Source organism: Pseudocercospora fijiensis (genome assembly GCF_000340215.1).
Source record: "Pseudocercospora fijiensis CIRAD86 unplaced genomic scaffold MYCFIscaffold_8, whole genome shotgun sequence".
In the NCBI taxonomy this organism is placed as follows: Eukaryota; Fungi; Ascomycota; class Dothideomycetes; order Mycosphaerellales; family Mycosphaerellaceae; genus Pseudocercospora; species Pseudocercospora fijiensis.
The window spans coordinates 2,379,783-2,400,343 of NW_006921539.1; the positions used below are offsets into that span (position 1 = coordinate 2,379,783).

The 20,561-nt window shown below is 50.5% G+C and overlaps 9 protein-coding genes across 9 annotated transcripts; 4 read left to right on the forward strand and 5 right to left on the reverse strand.

Annotated features, from left to right (window-relative positions):
• Positions 1 to 1,136: 1,136 nt before the first annotated feature.
• MYCFIDRAFT_110781 (uncharacterized protein) lies at positions 1,137 to 1,899 on the forward strand (the record flags this gene model as incomplete). Its single annotated transcript, XM_007932013.2, has 2 exons — positions 1,137 to 1,447; positions 1,509 to 1,899. Coding segments are annotated over 2 exons (702 nt in total), but the record flags the coding sequence as incomplete, so codon positions are not given.
• An 839-nt stretch (positions 1,900 to 2,738) lies between these two features.
• MYCFIDRAFT_34427 (uncharacterized protein) lies at positions 2,739 to 3,630 on the forward strand (the record flags this gene model as incomplete). Its single annotated transcript, XM_007931439.1, has 2 exons — positions 2,739 to 3,275; positions 3,337 to 3,630. 2 exons carry the CDS (start codon positions 2,739 to 2,741, stop codon positions 3,628 to 3,630), a joined length of 831 nt encoding a protein of 276 aa, XP_007929630.1.
• Positions 3,631 to 3,715: 85 nt separating this feature from the next.
• On the reverse strand, positions 3,716 to 4,266 carry MYCFIDRAFT_178095 (uncharacterized protein; the record flags this gene model as incomplete). The annotated part of the gene is made up of 4 exons (XM_007932014.1): positions 3,716 to 3,769; positions 3,793 to 3,881; positions 3,916 to 4,189; positions 4,225 to 4,266. The coding sequence occupies 4 exons, from the start codon at positions 4,264 to 4,266 to the stop codon at positions 3,716 to 3,718; spliced, it is 459 nt and encodes a 152-aa protein (XP_007930205.1).
• Positions 4,267 to 4,324: 58 nt separating this feature from the next.
• Positions 4,325 to 6,497, forward strand: MYCFIDRAFT_178096 (uncharacterized protein; the record flags this gene model as incomplete). The annotated part of the gene is made up of 8 exons (XM_007932015.1): positions 4,325 to 4,344; positions 4,411 to 4,433; positions 4,475 to 5,713; positions 5,759 to 5,945; positions 5,986 to 6,027; positions 6,061 to 6,192; positions 6,240 to 6,382; positions 6,427 to 6,497. The coding sequence occupies 8 exons, from the start codon at positions 4,325 to 4,327 to the stop codon at positions 6,495 to 6,497; spliced, it is 1,857 nt and encodes a 618-aa protein (XP_007930206.1).
• A 316-nt stretch (positions 6,498 to 6,813) lies between these two features.
• On the reverse strand, positions 6,814 to 7,627 carry MYCFIDRAFT_212235 (uncharacterized protein). Its single transcript, XM_007932016.1, has one exon. The coding sequence runs from the start codon at positions 7,592 to 7,594 to the stop codon at positions 7,040 to 7,042; it is 555 nt and encodes a 184-aa protein (XP_007930207.1). The 5' UTR covers positions 7,595 to 7,627; the 3' UTR covers positions 6,814 to 7,039.
• Positions 7,628 to 9,654: 2,027 nt separating this feature from the next.
• MYCFIDRAFT_212236 (uncharacterized protein) lies at positions 9,655 to 10,936 on the reverse strand (the record flags this gene model as incomplete). The annotated part of the gene is made up of 2 exons (XM_007932017.1): positions 9,655 to 10,023; positions 10,081 to 10,936. A coding segment is annotated over one exon (735 nt), but the record flags the coding sequence as incomplete, so codon positions are not given.
• MYCFIDRAFT_183736 (uncharacterized protein) lies at positions 9,657 to 10,936 on the reverse strand. The gene is made up of 2 exons (XM_007932018.1): positions 10,081 to 10,936; positions 9,657 to 10,023 (listed from the first exon to the last, which is right to left on the reverse strand). The coding sequence occupies exon 2, from the start codon at positions 9,936 to 9,938 to the stop codon at positions 9,729 to 9,731; it is 210 nt and encodes a 69-aa protein (XP_007930209.1). The 5' UTR covers positions 9,939 to 10,023; positions 10,081 to 10,936; the 3' UTR covers positions 9,657 to 9,728.
• Positions 10,937 to 11,255: 319 nt separating this feature from the next.
• On the forward strand, positions 11,256 to 12,338 carry MYCFIDRAFT_199247 (uncharacterized protein; the record flags this gene model as incomplete). The annotated part of the gene is made up of 3 exons (XM_007932019.1): positions 11,256 to 11,383; positions 11,485 to 11,596; positions 12,273 to 12,338. 3 exons carry the CDS (start codon positions 11,256 to 11,258, stop codon positions 12,336 to 12,338), a joined length of 306 nt encoding a protein of 101 aa, XP_007930210.1.
• A 3,328-nt stretch (positions 12,339 to 15,666) lies between these two features.
• Atr5 (ABC transporter, PDR type) lies at positions 15,667 to 20,314 on the reverse strand (the record flags this gene model as incomplete). The annotated part of the gene is made up of 2 exons (XM_007931545.1): positions 15,667 to 16,446; positions 16,510 to 20,314. 2 exons carry the CDS (start codon positions 20,312 to 20,314, stop codon positions 15,926 to 15,928), a joined length of 4,326 nt encoding a protein of 1,441 aa, XP_007929736.1. The 3' UTR covers positions 15,667 to 15,925.
• Between the last annotated feature and the right edge of the window lie 247 nt (positions 20,315 to 20,561).

A 20,561-nucleotide genomic window follows, 5' to 3' on the forward strand; every position in this document is an offset into this window, starting at 1 on the left:
TGTAGTAGTCAAATAGGCCGGCGGCGGCGGGATTGTGGATGTCGCTTCTCCCATAGCCAGAGGTCTGAGCTGACTCAGGTGTGGAGGTCGATTGCAATCACCTGTGCGGAATGCTGGATAGCGCGCCAGGATGCCACTGCTCTCGATCTCTTGCCTCACGTCAAGGCGAGCTCTCGTATCATTGCTGCAAAAGAAGACTACCGGACTTGCTGACTTCTGAACTCGGCCTACCATGTATGCGGACCAATAGACTGTCGAAGACACCGTATCCCCATGCTTCTCGAGATGCTCTTTGATATCGCGTGCGAGTTGTAGGAACGACTCTCGGGCCTTGCCGCACATCTCCCAGTATTGAGCCTTTCCAAGAGTGCCGTAGAGCCTGCCGATAGACTCCTCTGGATTCGGCCATGGTGACGTTGATGTTCTCCCGGGCGGCTTGAGCGTTCCCAGCCGCATGCGGCGAAGTACGGACGTGGTGGTGCTTGTCGTCGACATGACTGAGAGAACATTCTGGAGGCACGAAAGGCGGCAATTGATGTGTTCAGAACAATCAAGGGTCATGTTCAGCTGCTGCGGCATTACAGTTGGACAGGCGAATCCTTCGTGGCTTCAAGGCCACGTCGGCGCCGCGAGCTCAGCCACCACATTGCGGTCGAGCTGTCCGAGTACAGATCGATGCTGTACTTTCTTTCTGCTGCTTCACTCAGCATTCGACAGCCATTGCGATGTCGAAAGTGTCGAAAGAGGACGCAGACTCTGCCTTTCACGACCACGACTCCTTGGCAACCGCGGTAACATCCGCTCCCGCCTCACTTCCCGCAAGATCCCGCCTCGTCCAAACTTTGCTTGGGAACTCATCGCGTACGACGTCGTCCTCATCGTATACGCGTCACTCATTCGACGCGTACCTCGACTACTATGCTCACCAATGTGACCTCTTCTCCATCGAGCTGAGCGGCTGCTTATCGCACAGTAATGCTGGACCATCTCATATCACCACCCATCAGGACATTGCCAATGTTGCTGAGCTGCTCACTGCAGGAACCCGCACCCGGGAAGCCGTGATCCACGACTTACAGGCGCCCAAGCCTGCATCGGACAATGGCCCATCAATCACCAGAGACGATATCGCTGTTTCGATCAATTGGGCTGCGCGACTGATGACTATGGTCGACATTGGCAAGCTCTCATATGCATTCTCATCCCGCAAACCACTGCTCTGGGAGACGGGGTCGTTGCGGCACTTCTTGGCTGAGCTTTTCCATCCCAGAGAGCCAGATCAAGGACATGTACGGCTGGAGAAGTCTTTCAATGCTCGAAACCTAGGTCGTCTTGCTGGCGTAGAAGTCGAATGGACGAGCGACCTATCGAGCCATTTGAGCCTCAGGGATGATGACACAAGACTGTTCGTGTTCCATCACGCAACTTTTCTGGAAAATGTAAACAGGTGTGTCATGGCCTGATCGCTTTCGAGTTCTATCGGAAGCTGCTGACCATTGTGTGTTTAGTGATATCTTTCCGCCCGGCTTCTGTGAAGAGACCCTGCAGACTATCGCTTTGCTATGCCCGTCCTCAGACCCAGACACCAGAAAATGGTATCGCAAGCAACAGCCTGCCCACAATCTCGACAGTAGAGTCATGAGCTGCCGCAAGCTTCGAGCAGATGATCGCAGGATAGAGAATTTTCATTACTGGCGAGAGCGATTATGCATATTGAAACAAGTATTTGACGAGGCCGAACCCAGCACATTGTCTCAGTGGTGGTATGACCGGCGAAAAGGCCCTCAGTGGTACACATTTTGGGTTGCCGTCGCCGTTCTGATACTCACCGTCTTCTTCGGAGTCATCCAGTCCATCGAGGGTGCTTTGCAAGTCTACAAGGCATACCATCCGTCATGATGCTGGGGTCTACGATTTGCACCTGCGCACGGAGAGAGACCTCAATTCTGACAAGCACAATCTGCTCACTGTCTTCCTGCGAGTTGAGCATTCTACGAGTGTTGCTTGTGCTTCCTTTGATGAGAAGGAAGCTGATGCCTTACGCGAAGTACGTCGCGCAGAGTGGCTAGAGAATCAAGCGGCTGAGGAAGATGAGAGGCAAAAGTATCTGGAGAGAGCGCTGACTCAGAGCGAGAATCTGAGCAAGGTCTTGAAGACGAGTTCCTAGGGCCTCTAGGCGTCGGAGATAGCTCTTATAGAGAGCGGAACGCTATGGACGATCCTCGGAATGAAGTGAATGATCAAGTTTCGGGAATAGACCAGGACGATTGGGAGGACGTTTCTAAGGAGGTAGTTGAAGGGTCCGAGCCCACAGAACACGGAAAGGCTGCGAAAATTCTGGCATCATCTGAGCGACAGAGTGCCAGGACTGCCGAAGGAGACTCTCTGGGCATCTTGAGGCTGGCAATCAAGCAGAGCATGAACGGCGCGAGAAGAATATTCGCAAGTAAACGCTAAGAGTTGGGCGAGTCATTCGATGACAGTGGGCCGTGAGAAAGTCATAAGGCGGTATTATGTGGCCACAATCATTGCCAGACAGTACGTAGCGCAGATGCGGTGACTTAGATAAATGCAAGTCTGTGGTGTCTCTCTTTTTCGAAATATATAGGTGGAGTCAGGTCCGACCAATCAGCTGCGTCTTGGCAGGCGTTCAATCGCGTCCATCTCCGCAAGTTTGCAGCCATACCATAGCATTGACATTTCATCTCCACCATAGAATAATGCATTGCACAACGAGAATGCTGCTCAGCGGCGCATACAGTGTACCGCTTGCTCGCGCAGCATCATCAGCCCTTCCGCTCTCATTCCTCCTCCCAGCATTCGCAGCAGCGCAAACGCAAACCCAGACAAGCTCCTTTTCCACCTCCAGCGCCGACTTTGCTCGTTCTCGCCCGAAAAAAGATCGCAACCCAGCACGTGGTGTCTCAGCTCTTCATCGTACTGGTCTGAAGAAGCAGAGAGTATCCATCAAGCCAGAAGACCTTCCCAAGCCGGTTCTGGATCCTGCGCGAAGAACGCAAGTACAAACGGATGAGGATCATGGCCTGTGGGAGTTCTTCCCACCAGACAGGAAATCGATGGCGACTCCTGAGGAGATGAACGAGCACGGGAGAAGTTGGTATGTTGAAGAGCTGAGAGTCAAGGACTGGGATGACCTTCATCGCTTGTGGTGGGCTTGTTTGAAGGAGAGAAACAGGCTTATCACGTACGCAAATGAACGCAAGAGGGTGGGCAATATGTATGGAGGGTACGAGAGTACAGAGAGGGATAAGACGGTATGGTTCCAGCTCGCTTGAGATGCTGATTGAGAGCACTGCTGATATAATCATGCGACAGATCAAGCGAACGATGAAGAACATCAAATACGTGCTGACGGAGCGATGGTACTCCTGGGAGAATGCGCGTGTGGCTGCCATGCAAGATCCAGAGATCAACATGTATGCCGATTTGGATGCCGGCGAGCCTGCATACCTGCCACGCGAGGACAGCCTTGAGGTGAGTGAGATCTTCATCGATTTGGCGCAATATACTGACACAGAACAGCCCGAGTCTCACACGGCCTCTGAAGAAGCTGAAGCGCAATCAGGAATGCCACCTCCAGAGCCACCGAAGCCTGAAGTAAGGGCATAAGAGCCCTGCATTTAACATTTGTAGCATGAATGTACAGCATGATTCGACCACCGTTGTTTTCCATGATATAAGGCCGTCATAGAGCTCAGTTTTCATTACAGGATATCTGCCCAGTGAGCCTAATCTTGGGAAAGGGTACCTGAAGGCCAAAAGCAAGAGCACGAGAACAAATATAGTTAGGGGATGGGCAAAGCCGTACACACTCGAGTCGTTAGCAGGCGCAAATCGAAGCTCGTCGTCTCGCGGTCCTCCTAGCGCATAAACTGTGCTGCGACGAATATGCACTCTTCCAAAGACGGGTCCTCAAGAGCGATGCCTTCGTAGTTGGCGGAGCGGCGGAATGTATCGTGGACAAGCACGTCGACTGTGCCCGGCGCTTTACCTGTTGATGCCGACTCGACCTTGCCAGATGCGCTTGGCTTGCTCTGGGGCTCGCCAGAGTTAGGAGCACTTTGGCATGTATGCTGATTGGTAAAGCTGGGAGGTCTCGAATGGGGAGTGGAGAAAGTAAGTGCATGTGGCGCCAAGACTTTTCGAGTGAATCCATCCCACGCTCCTGCTTGTCCACCACGCTCAGCCTCGGACGGATTTCACGACCTTCGGCCAGAGAAATTTGATCATCGCATTGGTCGGCATACAAGCTGCTTCATCGCGATACTAGTCGAATGGAAGCATGTAGCGATGGGGGAACCTTATGTTGAGTAAGATAAACATGTGGACTTTCGCCAAGAGACTACCTCTACTAACGATAGCCGCTCCATTTCTTTGTTCTGCTTAAAGCATTCCTGAAATTTTGCAACATCGTGCTCTTTGTACTGAATACGGACACCTGCATAAGCGCGAGTTTCAACAGAAACAATCGAAAAGCAGGAAGCTATCTCATCCACCGTTTTCATCAGATATACAGAAGAAGGGCAACTGGCAGAATGCTTTCGCGCGTTCTACGGACCTTACGGCTCCAAATACTTGGTCATGACAACTATTGCGTGTTCAAGAAGTACAAAACACCAGGACGTAGGATTCCTAGTAGGATGGTCCCGTCAGTTCTCGACAGGGCGCACCGTTGTACAAGCTCCTCATCATGGAAGAACGACATCGCCTTACACGAGCCACAGGATTCTCCCTTTCTTCCTCAGCAAAAGCAATAGCCATCTTACCCACAATCGGTCATGTATGATGTCCCACCTCTGCGACGCAATAAAGCTGGACATTTTCTCGAATGAGGTAGCTGCAGATATCCAATCCAAGCAGCAGCAATTCGAAGATAAGGAGTGGTGCTTGACTAGCGGCATCGAGCTTCTAAACGTCGTAAGAAACTCTAGATTGCTAGCGCTGATCAGAAAGCGAGAGAGCTATGAGCAAGCTGTGGAAGAAAGACTCAGCGAACACGCACGACTGTGGGCGGAACAAAAAGATCTAGAGAAGCTCGCTGGACTGATCAAGAGGCGGAAAGCTTCCATGACGAGGCAAGCGTACGATGCTGCCAGCAAATTTTCCACTTCGGCGTCTATTTATGTAGAAGATGACGACTACGAAGAGTACAGAAACCTCCTCTTGTATCAAAAGGTACGTCTTCGGGCATTGTTCTGTCAACGACTTCACGAGCAAGAAATGGATTGCAAGAAGTCCTCCGACTTTTACTTGAATAATCGCCATCGAGTCTCGGCATCGGAATCGCACAACATTCCTTCCATCGAGCAGTTGAGATGGAAGAGAACTCGATTAGAGATCGCGCGTCGGGCATACGAAGTTGCTGTGAAAGAGATGCTCGAAAACACCATTGCTCCAATATTATTACTCGATGAGACATTCCCAATTTATAAACTTACCACGACCAATCTTGAAAAGATCCCAGACACTGTACCTATCACATCACCATCATCAAGCATCGGATCTCTTTTCCATGACAAGCAACAGGGATCACGAGGGCAGACCTGTAATAAGAGATTGGTAGTTCACTACCACCACCTTTTCCAGCCCAACGCCTCACAAGCCAAGAAAGTCCACGACTTAGGCAAAATTCTAGAAACCCAGGAGCGAGATTTGAAGAATTTCCAGGACGAATTTTTTTCCGCTCAGTTGAGTTTTGTACCTCGCTATAAGTTAACGCCGACAGGGACGGCACAAGATTTCGAAAATTTGTGGATGCAAGAGCGTCGAAGTCACGTTGGTTTTGAAGAGCGGGAGCGGGATATGCTCGTGGAAATGGAAGAGATCCGGGAAGAGTATCTTCGGGAACGAAGCAGGTTGCGAGAAATGATGGAGGATATGTATGTCTCATCAACGGTCGGATTTGGAATTTGGGGATCGGACGAGTGATGGGTTTTCTGGGATTAGTGCGGATCATGAGTTGAGGAGGACTGCGGAGGCGTGCACGCCGTATGCGGGTATTAGGAAGTGGCAGAGAGGGGTGGCGAGGGATTGTGATAGGTTTGTCTCCGTACCGCCGTCTGATTATTGTGAAGAGGAGGCTGGGTTGGAGAGTAGTGTGGAATTTGAGGAATGGATTTCGAATGGGAATGGTTCGGATTATTCTGAGACCAGTCGAGCTAGGAAGCAGATGTGGATTCCGGAGGCGAGGGCGATGGAAAGGAGCGGTTCTGATGAAGGCTGATTGCCCCGGTGTGTGATAATGAGACTTTAGAGCTTTGGAGAATTGATGTCGACGAGAAGGTGTCCGTTCCCATCAAGCTTCCCCGGTCCTGCTTGAAGGAGAGGCCATTCGAGCATCTCTACGTGGCCATGTCCCTGTGTCTTCTACATAAGTCTGTCACCAGACCTCTCCATTCACACGAGCCCTTGGCCTGAGCTTGACATCATCTCACAATCTGCTCTTCCCTCCTATACCTGCCAACCTTCTCACTTGATAAAAAGCCTATTCTATATTCTATATACATACTTCTTCTTCTAATCTCTAAAAATCATCACAACTCAAATCTGTCACATATACCAAAAACAGCAATATGCGAACTGCGAACTGCGAACTGCGAACGATAGCAAGGGAAACAAAAAAGTATAAAAATGATGACGTACATGATGGTATACATAGACAGACAGTTCTAGTAGATTGTAGATTGTAGATTGTACGTCGGTGCAGACCTCGAAAGAGACATGAGGGAAAATTTTTTCTCTTTTCCCATGGTTCATGACTAACTTATGTACAATACACACACATGCAGCGGTGAGGTTTCTGATTTTGTGCACCTCACGCAAGGGCTGTTGGAACGCTCACCTAGCATTCATTCCTCTTCATCAATCGCATAATGGTATCCTCGCAAGTAACAAGCAGGGCATCTTAAACATCATCTCCTTGGCTCTCTCCACACACAACACACGTAGATAGATACTGGCAGTTGATGGTGCAGAAGAATTTCTTTTTTTCTTTTTTTTTTCAATAAAAGCTGTACATCTAATTCCACCCCAAGCTGTTTTCCGCCATGATAGGGTTGGAGATGCCTACTTCTCGCACACTTCGTCCATTGCTGCTGCCAGCAGAATTTCTGCTTCCTCTGCCTATTCGGCCACTGCTACGTCCGCTGTGAGAGCCGGAGCCGGATTCTCGTCCTCCATTGGCGCCAGACATGAAGTAGCCACCCATGCCTCCGCCACTGAGAGTGCCAGGAGTGCCGGGTGATCTTTGACTGATTTCGCCTGCTGTCGGGACAGAGCTTGCGCGACGGTGTGATTGTCTCTTTTTCCGGTAGCGGCGAGCGACGTAGACCATAGCTGCAGCGTATACAGCTGCACCACATACTGCGCCAACACCAATGCCAACTGATGTACCATTGACCTTCTGTGAACTTCCAGAGTCGCCGCCAATTGGCGCGCCGTCTCCACCAGAGCCAGATGCGCTGGCAGCCGGGTCGTTCTTCTTGTTGTTGTTGTTGGAGGCTGTTCCGGTACCATCATCCATGTTCGCGCCGGGGACAATAGGGATGGTTGGGTTGATCATCGACATCAGCATGTGTACAGCCTCGACGGGATCGGTGTACGCCTTGGAGACTTTTGTGTGCAGATCGAGAGCCAATTGATCAACCAAGTCACTGGGGATATATGCCTGGGCGAGAGTAGTGATGTAGCTGAGTGTCTTGGTCGTGTCATACGGCATCAGCGCCTTCATCTTAACTTGATCGCAGCTGATGTCGAGCGCATAAGCGATACCTTGAGGCAGATATTCGAAGATCTGAGCCGCCGAGTTGTCAGTGCTGACGACGAATGGGAAGTTCAGTCCATAATTGAATCCCACTTGAATCAGGGTCGAGTTGGCGGGCGGGACAGGGAAGCCGCCCGGGGGCTGAATGATGCGTGGCATGGCGGTAGGCAGTCCTGGGGCAGCAGAAGTAGTCGTGGTGTCCATTGTCATGGTACTGCCACTCGCTGTAGCACTCGGCGATGCGGTTGGGGTCGGCGCATACTGAAGAGATGATGGGATGCTGTAGGAAGTAGCGGAGTCGGTGCCGGTGGGCACGATCGTGGTTGGACCCTTTGATGTCAGTGTTGACGTGAGGCTGGCCGATTCTGATGATGGGGTTTCTGTGGTCATCGGCTCATATGTCAAGGTAATCGGGCTGCTGGAGGGTGTCGTCGCTGATGGCGTGGATGTCTGGATGATGATTGACATGTTCGATGGCTTCGTCGTGGTCGCAGATGTGCTCGTAAGCGTAACCTGAGTGTCCGTGGTAAGCGGGATGGATGTCGAGATCGTGCTGCCATATCCTGTTGGGACGATGGTTGAGTTGTCCTTCAGAGTAGTGCTGCTGCCAGATGATGCAGAACCCGTCTCTGACGCAGAGCTGGAAGAGTCTGTGGTCGTAGTGGGCACGGGAATGACGGTTACACCATTCGATCCAGTGGATGTGCTCAAGCTGTACGAACCACCTGAGAAAGCAGTGCCACTCATTGTGGAGGAAGATCCTGTCACAGTGGCTGAGACGGAAGGTACACCAGTGGTCTGTGCTGCAAGGGATGAAGCAGCACTAGACAGAATCCCAGAGAACTCAGAGGCCAACGAGCTTGAGACGGCAGCATCAGTGACTGTCGCGACGATACTAGAAAGCTCCGCACTCAGAGAAGACGCGATGCCTGAAAGCGCTGAAGTGATGCCTGTGTTGATGGGTCCGTATGCAGTCGTGCCATTGCCGCTGTTGGATGCTGAAGACAAAGCTGAGGAAGCCGCACTGGAAATTTGAGAGGCGACAGAGGATACCAAACTGGACACAGGAATACCCCCGGAGGCAGTCACGTAAGGTATCGGAACAGATGGCAGAGTGGCTGCGGAGAGAATGCCTGAAGGCAGAATGCCTGCGGTGGCGTTCACAGCAGTCGGCTCTGGAGTCGATTGGGCTTGGCTGCCGGAGGGCACAGTCGAGGTTGTTGCGCCGTCGATGATCGTGTTCACTCCCACAATGATTGGCCCACTTGACGTGCCCGATGTGGAAGTCGTGGCATTTGCAGACGTGCTGGGTGGTGGCGTTGGAGGCACATTCGCCGGCGCATATCCGTTGGTACCAGTGCTAGGATTGCCAGTTCCAGGTCTCTGTGGGTTGAAGGAGTAGTATTGACCCGCAGATGAGCTAGATGAGGAACTGCTCGACGTAGGCGCAGTGCCGAGAATGGGAAGCGGCGAGCCACCAGTACCCTGCGGTCGAGATGGGTTGAAAGCGTCGCTCGAGCTCGAGCTTGACTGCCCGGTGGGGTGAAGGATACTGGTTGGCAGACCTCCGCTAGAAGGTCCATAGCTGACTGACCATGGTGGAGGTGGCCTGCTAGTAGTGGAGTACGCGGTTGGCGATACACTCTCAGATCCAGAGTATCCCGTAGATGCAGCACCGCCCAGGATTCCCGGCACAACACCCTGGGACGACGATGAGCTTGACGTCGAATCGGGACTGGTGCCGTCGTATGGACTACTCGACGATGTTGTTAATTGGGAACCTGAGGTTGTAGTCGAAGTCGAGGTTGTGGGCGGGTGGTTCGCTAAGTCGTCAATGACGCTACTGTAAAAGGAATCCGGTTCGGTGCTAGATGCACTGGGATTGAAGTGGGATGATGTACTGGACGAGTGAGCAAAAGGATTGAAGGCACCGCTTGAGTCCTGGCTACTCGAGCTGGATGACGACGAATGCGATGGTGGCGGAGCATACGTCGAAGAAGTCTCGGCGATTTCCGTCGAATTCGGGTACTGTCTCTTGATATGCCTCGGGAAGTAGTATTTGGGCCGTTCTGGTTCCTGGGGGTGGGGAGCGGGCGCAGCGTCCGCTTTCGTGACAGGTCCTCGCATGGACATGACCGCGAGTGCGGCAAACCATGCCTGGGTTGATGTGGTCTTCATATTAATATCTTGGGGGTGAAAGTGGAAAAAGTGGAAGATCAGGTGTGGAATGAGCAGTCAGCCTAGGGTCAGTCAGCGCCAAACACGTCCCAATGGCCATGTCTGAATGTTCCGCGTACCGTCGAAGAGTGGGGTTCAAACGAGTGTACGTGACGATTGTCACAGAATGGAAAGCTTGCTGAAGTCGATCAAAACGGGATGAAAGACTTGTAGGCAAACAGGGTGACTTTTCAGAACATCCTACCCGCGGTCGTTTCTGCTGTCTTGGAAAAGGAGTGTCGGTAGTTGGTACAGCGAGTGGGGGAAGTCGGAAAGCGCAGCAGACGTGCCAGCAGTCGAGGTATTTGGCGTGGGCGATGGGCGATGGGCGATGGGCGGTAATTTGGGCGTGCCCAAGGTGCCGGCGACGGTCAAAGGAGCGCACGTGGCGCGGCTATTTCGCAGACAAAGAAGGCGTTCTTTGAGCACGTATATGCAAAAGCCACAGAAATGGTGCCAGACCACTGAGCTCGGGTCAGCGTCAAGGTGCTGCGCTGTGTGTTGCTTTGAGGTGCTGTGTTGTGCTGCGGCTGAGGAGGAGCTTCGTTTCGGCTTGGCGTTTCCGGACAACGGCCGAGCAGCAAGCGCGTCTTTCACTCCTCCCACGGGCAAATGACACTCGGAGATCTCGAATGGCGGGCAGACAGCGGAAAGAATGGGCGTGGATATTAGAAGGCCGTAAGTCGGAAAGTCGGGTTGAGGCAGCGTGTGGAAGCGAATGTGGTGTGTTCGGTGTGGAAGCGCAAGGGCGAGGGCGAGGAAAGGGGTGAGTCGAGGAGCCGGCGGCAGCGGGTCAGGATTTGATGCAGGCGAGTTCCGGCTTTGTCGACGGCGAAATTGGCAGATGCGGACTGCGGCAGAGGAGCAGGACAGCGTGTCGGAGCGGTGCACGGCGGTGGGCGGAGGGCGGAGGGCGGAGGGAGGTGGGAGAGGGCGAGGGCGAGGGCGGCGAGGTGAGCGGTGCTGGAGACAGAGAACAGAGAGAGCAGGAGCAGAGAGTTGTTCCAAGGCACACACAGCGTGCAACGATCAGGCTGGCTGGCCTGGCGCAACGCTTACGCAGCGTGCGTGCGGCTTGCAGGCTTTGCTCCAAAGCCGTCGCGGTACGAGAGATTAGGTACTAGCCGTTCTCATCATCCTGCCCACCACCGTGCACTGCACTGCACTCCACCTGTGCCGCCACTCGTCCTATCACGGCACTGTATATCTGTATGTGACCGTCTGCGGATATACCGTACATAGCGCGAGGCCAATAATGAGGCTGCACGCACGCTTATTTGCGCCCTCTTGTCCTCTGCGAGTCTTCCTTGCGAGCTGGCCGCCTGCGAGGGGAGCCTTTGACTACGTACAGCGGACTACTGTGCAGCGTGCAGCTACACACAGGTATCGATACAGTACAGTACAGTACTTCCTCCCGCTGCAGTCTATTATCGCCATCGCCCGTGCCTGCCCTTCCTTGCCATGCATCTGATAAATGTCTGCAGCCCCGCAGTTCAGCCTGTAGCAAGCGCGCCTACAAAGAAATTGCAGTGTGATGAGGCCGGCTCAACGAAGCATGCCGCATCGCCAGGCCCACGTTTCGACCGCATCCTTACCGTATGCGGCATCTTCCCGCCAGGAACACCTTCATCATCAGATCATACGAGCTGTGCGAGCACTGATTATTGATGAGCAGGCATCGCAGACTTTGAATAGCCGATAGAATACGCCGAAAAGTGTCATTTCAAACTTCCCGTTACGGCTGTAGCGCTACGTGAGAAAAGACAATAATTCCGAAGAGAAGGGAAGGGCAAGGTGACCTGTCGCAGTGTAGCAGGCAAGAAATTTAAATTCAGGACCTGTCCGCGTGTGCCTGAAACGGGCGAACTGCCGTGCCGTACGATCGTGGCAGATATACAGTAGTACATACACGAGTGGACACTTTTCTTCTTCGCACTTCTTCTTCTTCTTCAGCTGTTCATCGTGTGAAATTTTGTTTTATTATTGATTACATACATGTACATACATGACCTGCACTGCACTGCAATCCTAAGGCTGCAACGGCAATTGCAATGCCGATAACGCGTAAGCATGACGCCCAACGATCGAACGGTACTGTGTATATCAGCAACTGCAGGGGTGGCACGGGGCATATAGAGTTGCTAGCAACTCCAACTATACCAAGCCCCGCTAAACCTAATACAAATCGTACTCTTAGCATTCCCACAATCTCCGCTAATCCTAAATTCCTTTCTATATAACCTCTTCTAATAACTACTATACTATATAATAGACCTATCTACGCCTAACGACGTCGGTGCCCTTTAGCGGCTTCGACAACGAGTGTTTAACCTTATAAAAGACATTAAAACAGACACTAAGGGTTAGAAATTAATATAGAGACTATATAGCAATTAATATACCCGGAAATCTATTAAGAAGCTATCTATAATAACGCCTAATATAGAGACAGGGCTATACTATAAGAAGTCCTACTTCTATTATATAGAAAAGTAGCGCCTTAACAAGCTAAATAAGGAAGCAGTAGGTGTTAAGGATAGGCGTGTATTTAAACCGCTTAAGAAGGAGTATAGAATAGGCTTCGTTACTAAGGTTGAATACTATAATAACAACGCTACTAGAAGAGTTAGTATTCGTCGCTATACTGCTATAACGGAGTATACACACACACTCGACTACCTTAATAGCCGTAAGGTATACTAGTATATTAGAGATAAGGTTAAGAAGTAAATCGATTACTCGCTATAAGCTAGAAGAACCTTCGACGCCTTATAGGGGCAATATAGTAACAATCTCGGCGTGTCTTATCTCGATATTACTACTATATACAATGCCGCTAAACAGTCGCCTTATTATAACCGTAATAAGCGCTTTATAACTCTAGAAGAGAGAGGTAATATAGAGCTTTAATTAAAGGGAATTACGAAGACTACAAACGATAACAACCTGTACTTTAAGGAGTTTAGTGTCTATACTAAAGATAGTATTAGAAGGGGCTTTGTATAGGCTTCGGAAGAGGGCATTTAGCTACTAATAAAGTATAGCAAATTAATACTGCTAGACGATATACACGAAGTTAACTAGCTCGATTAGAAGTTGTTTAATATCTTAGTATACGACAACAATATTAAATAGCGGCCTATAGTATACGCTTTGCTAGAAAGCAAGCATAGTGTTGTCTACGTATAGGCACTTAGACACCTGTCTTCTTAGGGTCGTTATAGCGAGCCTAGCGGCTAGCAATTACAATAGTCTATTAGTAATAACTTAGCATCTAAACAATAGGCTATTAAAGACATCTTTCTATAGGCGTATACCTATCTTTGTACACGGCACTTATTACAGACTATTCGCCGCAAGTTTCTACTTAAAGGCCCCTATCGGAAGGTCTATAAGAAGCTAGTATAGGTTATACTATACGCAGAGTCTAAGTAGGAGGTAGAGGTTGGAATACAGGCTGCTTTTAATGCCTTACCTCGCGGCAAGAACGACAACCTATATAATTATATAACACGAGAATAGTTAGTTAAGTACGCCTAGATATAGACTACCTGCGAGCGGAGGAACAACCCCCTACTTATGCGCGTAAGTACTATATAATAGCTACCCTCTGTCCTCTTCTAACCGATCGTTGCTAACCGTTCTTGCTTAGATACGCACAACTTCGCTAGTCGAAGGCTACTACTCGGATTTTAAGAGCGGCATTACGACTATTAAAGCTAACTTCTTACTCTCCGGTTGCCTTATACACTCGTTAGACATCGATAAGAAGTAGCACAATAACGCAATAAAGGCCTCTGCTAAGGACAATATGCTCTACTTGTTTAGTCGCCTTTAGGGTGACTATAAGCGGTTTAACGAATTGCTATACTATCTATAAAGCCTTATTGCTAAGCAATATCGATTAGCTTAAAAGCGTATAGACAACGGCCTTCTAAACTAGTTAAGATATTAACTATAGATCGATAACTACATCCCTAATATATACTAGTGTTACTTCTAGAAGCAGTATTACTAACCGTGTCGGTATATCTAGTACGATTAAGAGATTGAAGGTAATAGAATAAGTGCTAAACAGGTGGATTGCTATATAGACCGTTTCTTCGATCCTAAGGGCTTTAACGGCGATATTAATTCTACTAAGACATACTTAGAATAGCTTATTAACGAGAATCTACTAGAAGAAGATAAAGACGGTAAGGTCGATACTCTTCGCACTATTACGAAGGACCGCTATCTTCTATTGCGTAGTATACTTAAGAATATTATATATAACTATTATTAGAAGGCGAAGTAGGTAGAGGCGGTTATTCTAGCTAACTTATTATACGCCTATCGGACTAATATTGCTATATAGTATTAGGCCGAATATATGCGACTGTCGGCGGCGGTAGAGCTATTATAATAGCTCTAGCAATATTAATAGCGACACGACAATAGCACGTTGTTTGCTATCTAATAGACGCAGGTCGAAATAGGCGTCGGCGCCTTACTATTAATCTACTACTACTAGCGATAGCACCCGCGATAACAACCTTATTAAATACAATAGCCGCGGTAGGTAAGGGACCTATTTGCGCTAGGCGAGGGCACTTAACGCGCGCTAGAGTATACGGCGACTAACCTTTATACTAATTAGTATAGATATAGTTACTAACCTCCTCCGCCGTCCTTCTAGCTGCCTTCCTCGTCGCAATTTAAACCTATATAGGTTACTAACTCGGTACTTTATAATACGTATGCCGCAGGCGACGGCACCTTCTAATATAGCATACCTTCTTTAAACGACGGCAGTTTAATAGACGTTATACGCTACGTCCTTTACTAATAGCGACTTCTATATACGCCTACTATACCGAGCGGTCTTCGTTACTCTATAGCCGCCGCTAATACACCTATACCGTAGCTATTAGACCTGCGACAATATACGCTAATCGATATATTATAACTTAGTTACGAGGAAGCTTCTACCTTTATTAGAGACCGCCGATTTCTATTAGAAGAATAGCAACGAGTGTTTAATAGTAGGACCTTTAGTAGCGGTAGCGGCAGTAGACATAGTAGCGGTAGATATAGCGGCAATAGACAATAAGGGCAAGAGCAAGTAGATATACCTCGAATTTAGCGTAACGGCTATACTATACGTTAACTTTAGCTTTATTTAGTTATCGCTAGCGACCTTAGTTAAAATTACTAAATTCCTAAAGCCCTTTTGAATTTGAAGCACATTTCAACCAAATTCATTAGGGGAGTTGCTAGCAACTCGAAGTAGGGGGTAGGACTGGGGTAAAAGTGGGTCGAGCCAATCAGCGCGAGTTGCTGATATACAGACCACTGATCGAACGAGGAAGCAAAAGCACCCACGTGATTTTCTCAAACTCATCGCATGTTCTTTCTGCAGCACAGCACAGCATGTCATGTATGATGAAACGTCGCACAGCACCACACAAGAATCCGACCATGTACTCCGAGTTGTATGCATTGATTGATTGCCTCGAAGGATTTTTTGATAAGAAGCTTTCGATAGAACAATGGCGACTGCTGGCACGGAACTCATCGTCGGACTTGAACGCACCGCCAAGTCCAACCGCAGCAAGCAGAAAAAAAAAATAATCACTTTTCATGTAATTTCCATCATGGCATGCATGTATACCACCATACCAATACCAATACCAATACCAATACTTCTTTCTCTATCTACTAGCGAGCGAGCGAGCGACTGGGTCAGATTAAATATACAATGTTAAAACTCTGTGCGCGTGCGCGTGCGCGTATGCGTGTGTGTATGTAAGAGAGAGAGAGAAAGAGGCCGTCGATCAATCCGATCACTCCTCCTCCACACCTAACAATCTATCCACGCCGCCAAGGCCCATCGCTATGCAAATCTACGAAAATCCATCCCGGTCCAACGTGGGATCAAGTCGACTACGCCGACTCCGCCTTCTTCGACTGCTTCGTCCTCAACTTCATCAGCACATACACACACCCATACGAACTGAGCGCGAAAAGCACCACGATCGCCGCATCCCTCCATCCATAATAATAATCGTGGATGTTGAGCGTGTACAGGTAATCAGCGCCGGTGCGGTACTGACAAACCTTGCAACCACTCGTCGCATCCGGGTTGACGAGATTCGCGCGAGATCCCGGTCCGACCATGTACTCGGCCAGATACGACGCGCACGTTTGGCCGTCGGGCGTGTCGAAGACGGCGAATTCGCTTTCTTTGCATTTGACTTGCACGTCGAAGGTGGTGAAGACGAGCAAGCTGCTCATGAGGTAGTTGAAGGGGTTCATCCAGTAGATCCAGTATCTCCAGAACGGTTGCAGTTGCGAGTAGGGCTCGAGGACACCGCAGAAGGACGCGAGCGTGCCGATGATGAGCGGGTTGACGAGCGCCGCGAAGACCTCGTTGGGTGCGTAGGCCGCGATGGCTTGGCCGATACCTGAGGAAGAACATGGTCAGTGAGATGTATGTGGGGAGGGAGTGAGGACGTGATGAAACTTACCCGTGTAGATGAACTCGTAGAACAGCATGACGAAGAAGACTGCACCGGCCTTGTTGCTATCTCCCGGGAAGCCGACGGTATAGTACCAGACAACAAAGTAGAGCACTCCACAGATGCACAGATACGGGATCTCACTAATGATCTGCGCCGTACAGAACGCGAACCAGTGGTACATCTTGCTCTTCTTCTCTCGAGCCTCGTAGATGTCTCGTCGTGATAAGAAGAGCGGTTGCAGTTGAGCAATGACACCAGGAGCGACGAAGATGAAGTTGAAGATGGTGAAGAGACGCAGCTGGAGCGATTGTACGCTGTTGTCGATCATCCAGAATGAGAAAGCATTGAACAGTCCCGAACCGACGTGCAATCCAAACTTGTTGTTACAGTAGTCCGTGTTGCGGTAGAGCGCGACGTTCATGCGGTGCGTGACAATCTTCATTTGCTCCCACATGGGCATGGCGAACTCGTGCCCATCATCTACCGTTGCGGGAGGTTTCGATGCCGCGTCAGCGATGATGAAGTCGAGCTCTCTCGTCATGTTGTGATATTCGGGACTGCTCAGCCAAACTTGGTTCCAATCTCTGTCCCTGCTGAAAGTGCCCGAAACGACGTCGATCATGTGTTCAGCGGGGTTGGCATTTGCCGGGCACGGTGCGCCGTAACGACCGAAGTAGTCCTTGACCGTCTGACCATTGTCACCGATGTCGCCGAAGTAGACCGTCTTCCCGCCTTTTGCAAGAAGGAGGAGCGTGTCGAATTGCGCGAACAAGGAGGCTGAAGGCTGATGGATGGTGACAAGAACGGCCTGACCAACATCGGCGAGCTTTCGCAGGAAGCGAGTAATGTTGAAAGCAGCTTGCCCGTCGAGACCGGAAGTAGGCTCGTCAAGGAAGATCAAGATGCTGGGCTTCGAGACGAGTTCGACACCAATCGTAAGTCTCTTGCGTTGCTCGACCGACAGACCAGCCGTCGTGGTTCCGATCAATGTGTTCTCGATGTCGTGCATTTCGAGCAAGTCAATGATAGTATCAACATACCTCAGCTTCTCAGCCCGAGGGGTGTCGCGACTTTGGCGGAGCAAGGCGGAGAATTCCAAAGCCTCACGGACAGTGGAAAGAGGTTCATGGATATCGAGCTGCTCACAGTACCCAGCAGATCTTTGAAAGGAGATCGGAAGATCACGACCGTCGACGAGGATGCTGCCTTTGATTGTGCCTTGAGTCTTGCGTTGCGCGAGGACGTCGAGCAAAGTTGTCTTGCCAGCACCAGACGAACCCATTAGAGCGCCAAGCATTCCAGGTTTGACCCAGCCTTGGACATCGTCGAGCAGTAGGCGAGGACCCGAAGGAGTGCTGACAGTGTAGCTGAGGTGCTTCCAAGTGAACACAGAGGTGTTGCGAATCAACTGTTTGTCCACATCGTCATTCTTGTAGTCGCGCTTCTCAGAATCGGAGGGCACAGTCTTCTCACTGCCTGGTAAAGACGAGGCAGACTGAGATTCCTCATCCCTCTTCACCAAGTGCATGGCTTTCTTCTGCTTCTCACGTGGGACGACGAGGAATCCACTGTTGCCCGAGATTTGACTCCAGCCGCTGGTGAAGTAGACAGTCAACACCACCCAAAGCAGCCACCAGGCCCAAACAATGCCAAAGTTCCTCCAAATGTTCCCAGAGGAGTACGAAAGACCTTTGAGATATTGCTCTCCGGTGAGGGCTGCAGCGCCCTTCGGAGCACCTCTGACGCCGGTACAAGCTTGGAAGCTGCTGTCATTGTAGCTCGGACCGAATGGCGCGAGATTTGGAGGAACGCAAGGGATCTCAGTGTCCCTGAACTCAACTCCCGAGACGGCTTCGTAGCCGAACGCTATCGGATTGATCCAAAAGATCCAAACGAACCACGGATGCATGTTAGGCTTCGGAATCATGTATCCAGCATACATGACCATAGCACTGAGCCAGAAACCGGCCACGTTGGAAGCGCCGTCGAATGTCGGAACGGCCGCACCGACTGCCCTGAAGTTTGCAGTCACGCACATAGTACAGGTGTACAAGATACCCCAATGGCTGAAAAAGGCCGAGGCTTCCGATTTGAGACCAGTCATGAAGTAGTTGGGAATTGCGAAGATGGTGATCTGAAAAATCAGGATCGGAATGTCCGCGCAAATTTGAGCAATGCAGAAGGCAGCCGGGTGATAGAGAGCGAATCCACGATGCTTTGCCAGCACAGGTCGTGCAGCGAAGGAGTTTGTTACCTCAGCGAAGGCCAGGAGACAGTTGAACAGAAGTGCAAAGAAGAGCGAACCGCCTTTGGTGAAGAGACCACCGGTGTTAGCCTGAGCGTTGTAGAAGAGCGAGCCGGCGACGAGGGACTGAACAAGCGTTGAGCCTTGTTTGATGGCGAAGGTGGCCTTGTCACCCCAGATCAATTGAAACTGTCGGGTGACAGCAGCCCTGACCTGTGTCACAAAGCTGACCGTCAAAGGCGACTTCTTTGGTAGACTTGGGTGCCTCTCGTATTTTACGCTTTCCCGGAAGTCCTCTGTCATTCTCTTTGCTTCGTCGGTATCTGGAAAGTCATATTCCTTTTGCATTAGAAAGCGGATGGACGTCTTCTCATACACGGCGCGAATCTCGTCAGCCGTGCGTGGGAAGCGATCCTCGTAGCCAGGTCTGATCATGCGCTCGGTGGGCACACAGACGCCAGTCAAGAAGTCTGCAATGTTGGCACCATCGCGATAAAGGAAGCCGAGGTCCTCGAGGAAGGGTTTAGCCTGGGGCATTGGACCGTAGAAGATCTCTTTGCCCTCGTCGAGGACGAGCACTTTGTCGAAAAGCTCGTAGATACCATTGCCGGCCTGGTACAAAGATACGATCGAGCTGAGACCCAGGATGTCGGTCATTGCGCGAACGCACCTGGTATACTCCAATGCTGTGGATGCGTCCAGTCCTCTTGTTGAATTGTCCCAGCAGAACACTGAGCCGCGTGTGGCCATGGTCTCTATGATGGAAACACGTTTTCGCTCGCCTCCCGAAACACCACGAACATACTCGTTACCAATTTTGGTCTCGTGGGTGTGTTCGATGCCCATAGATCGTAGGAGGAAATCACGTTGGAGCTTTTGGAAGTCCTTGGCACTCTTGATGTTGCCAGGTAGGTGGTGGGGCACCTTCATGCGGGTAGCAAAGTCGATCGTTTGTGCAGTGGTCAGTGTGGGAAAGAAAAGCTCCTCCTCTGTGTTCATGACGATCTGGCCTCGATATTGCTTCGCCTCAGAAGCATCCATCGAGCCATACTTGATCGAGCCAGTAACTTCGGCATATCCCAATCGCCGGTTGGCGAGCATCTTCAGCAACGACGTGCATCCGGATCCAGGTCGGCCAAGAACGAGAAGCATCTCTCCAGGCTTCACACAGCCATGGCTGTTATCGACGATCGTCTTGAGTGGGGGCTTTTGTCGGCTTTCTTTGGCAAGCTTTGGGATGTTGAACTGGCTGAGCATGTTCTCGTTGAAAGCCGCATCGGCACCAATGCCCTTCACCGTCAAATTGGTCCAGGTGACTCCCAACTTTCGATACTTGGCGCCGTCTGCGTTCGTCTGTGCAGCCATGGTCTTCACTTCCTCCATCATGTGCCAGTCGTCTGCCTTGCTGTGTTCGACATTGCTGTCGTCGTCCTCTGGAATTGAATCCCTCCTGCTCTGGCCCCGCGACAGGACATTCGACACGGTTCTGAAGATCTCATCTCCAACACCACTGCCCAGGGACGGTGCCCATGAGCTGAAAGACTGCTGTCTCTGCAGAGACGGCATCTTGGCTGTGGATGTCCTGATGAAAGACTCGAAGCCAAACAACCAGACGCAAGGTTAGTTAGGTACACAAGACAAGACACTCCCAGGTTAGTGGGGAGAGGAGTAGTTTTGTACGTGCAGCCTGTACGATTCGCACGAATGATGATGAGACGACTCTGCTCAGAATAGAAAGAAAGGCCGGCAGAATGCCATGAGCCTGACAACATCCCCTAAACGAAGTCCGTGGTTAAGTCCGTAGAACTGCTGT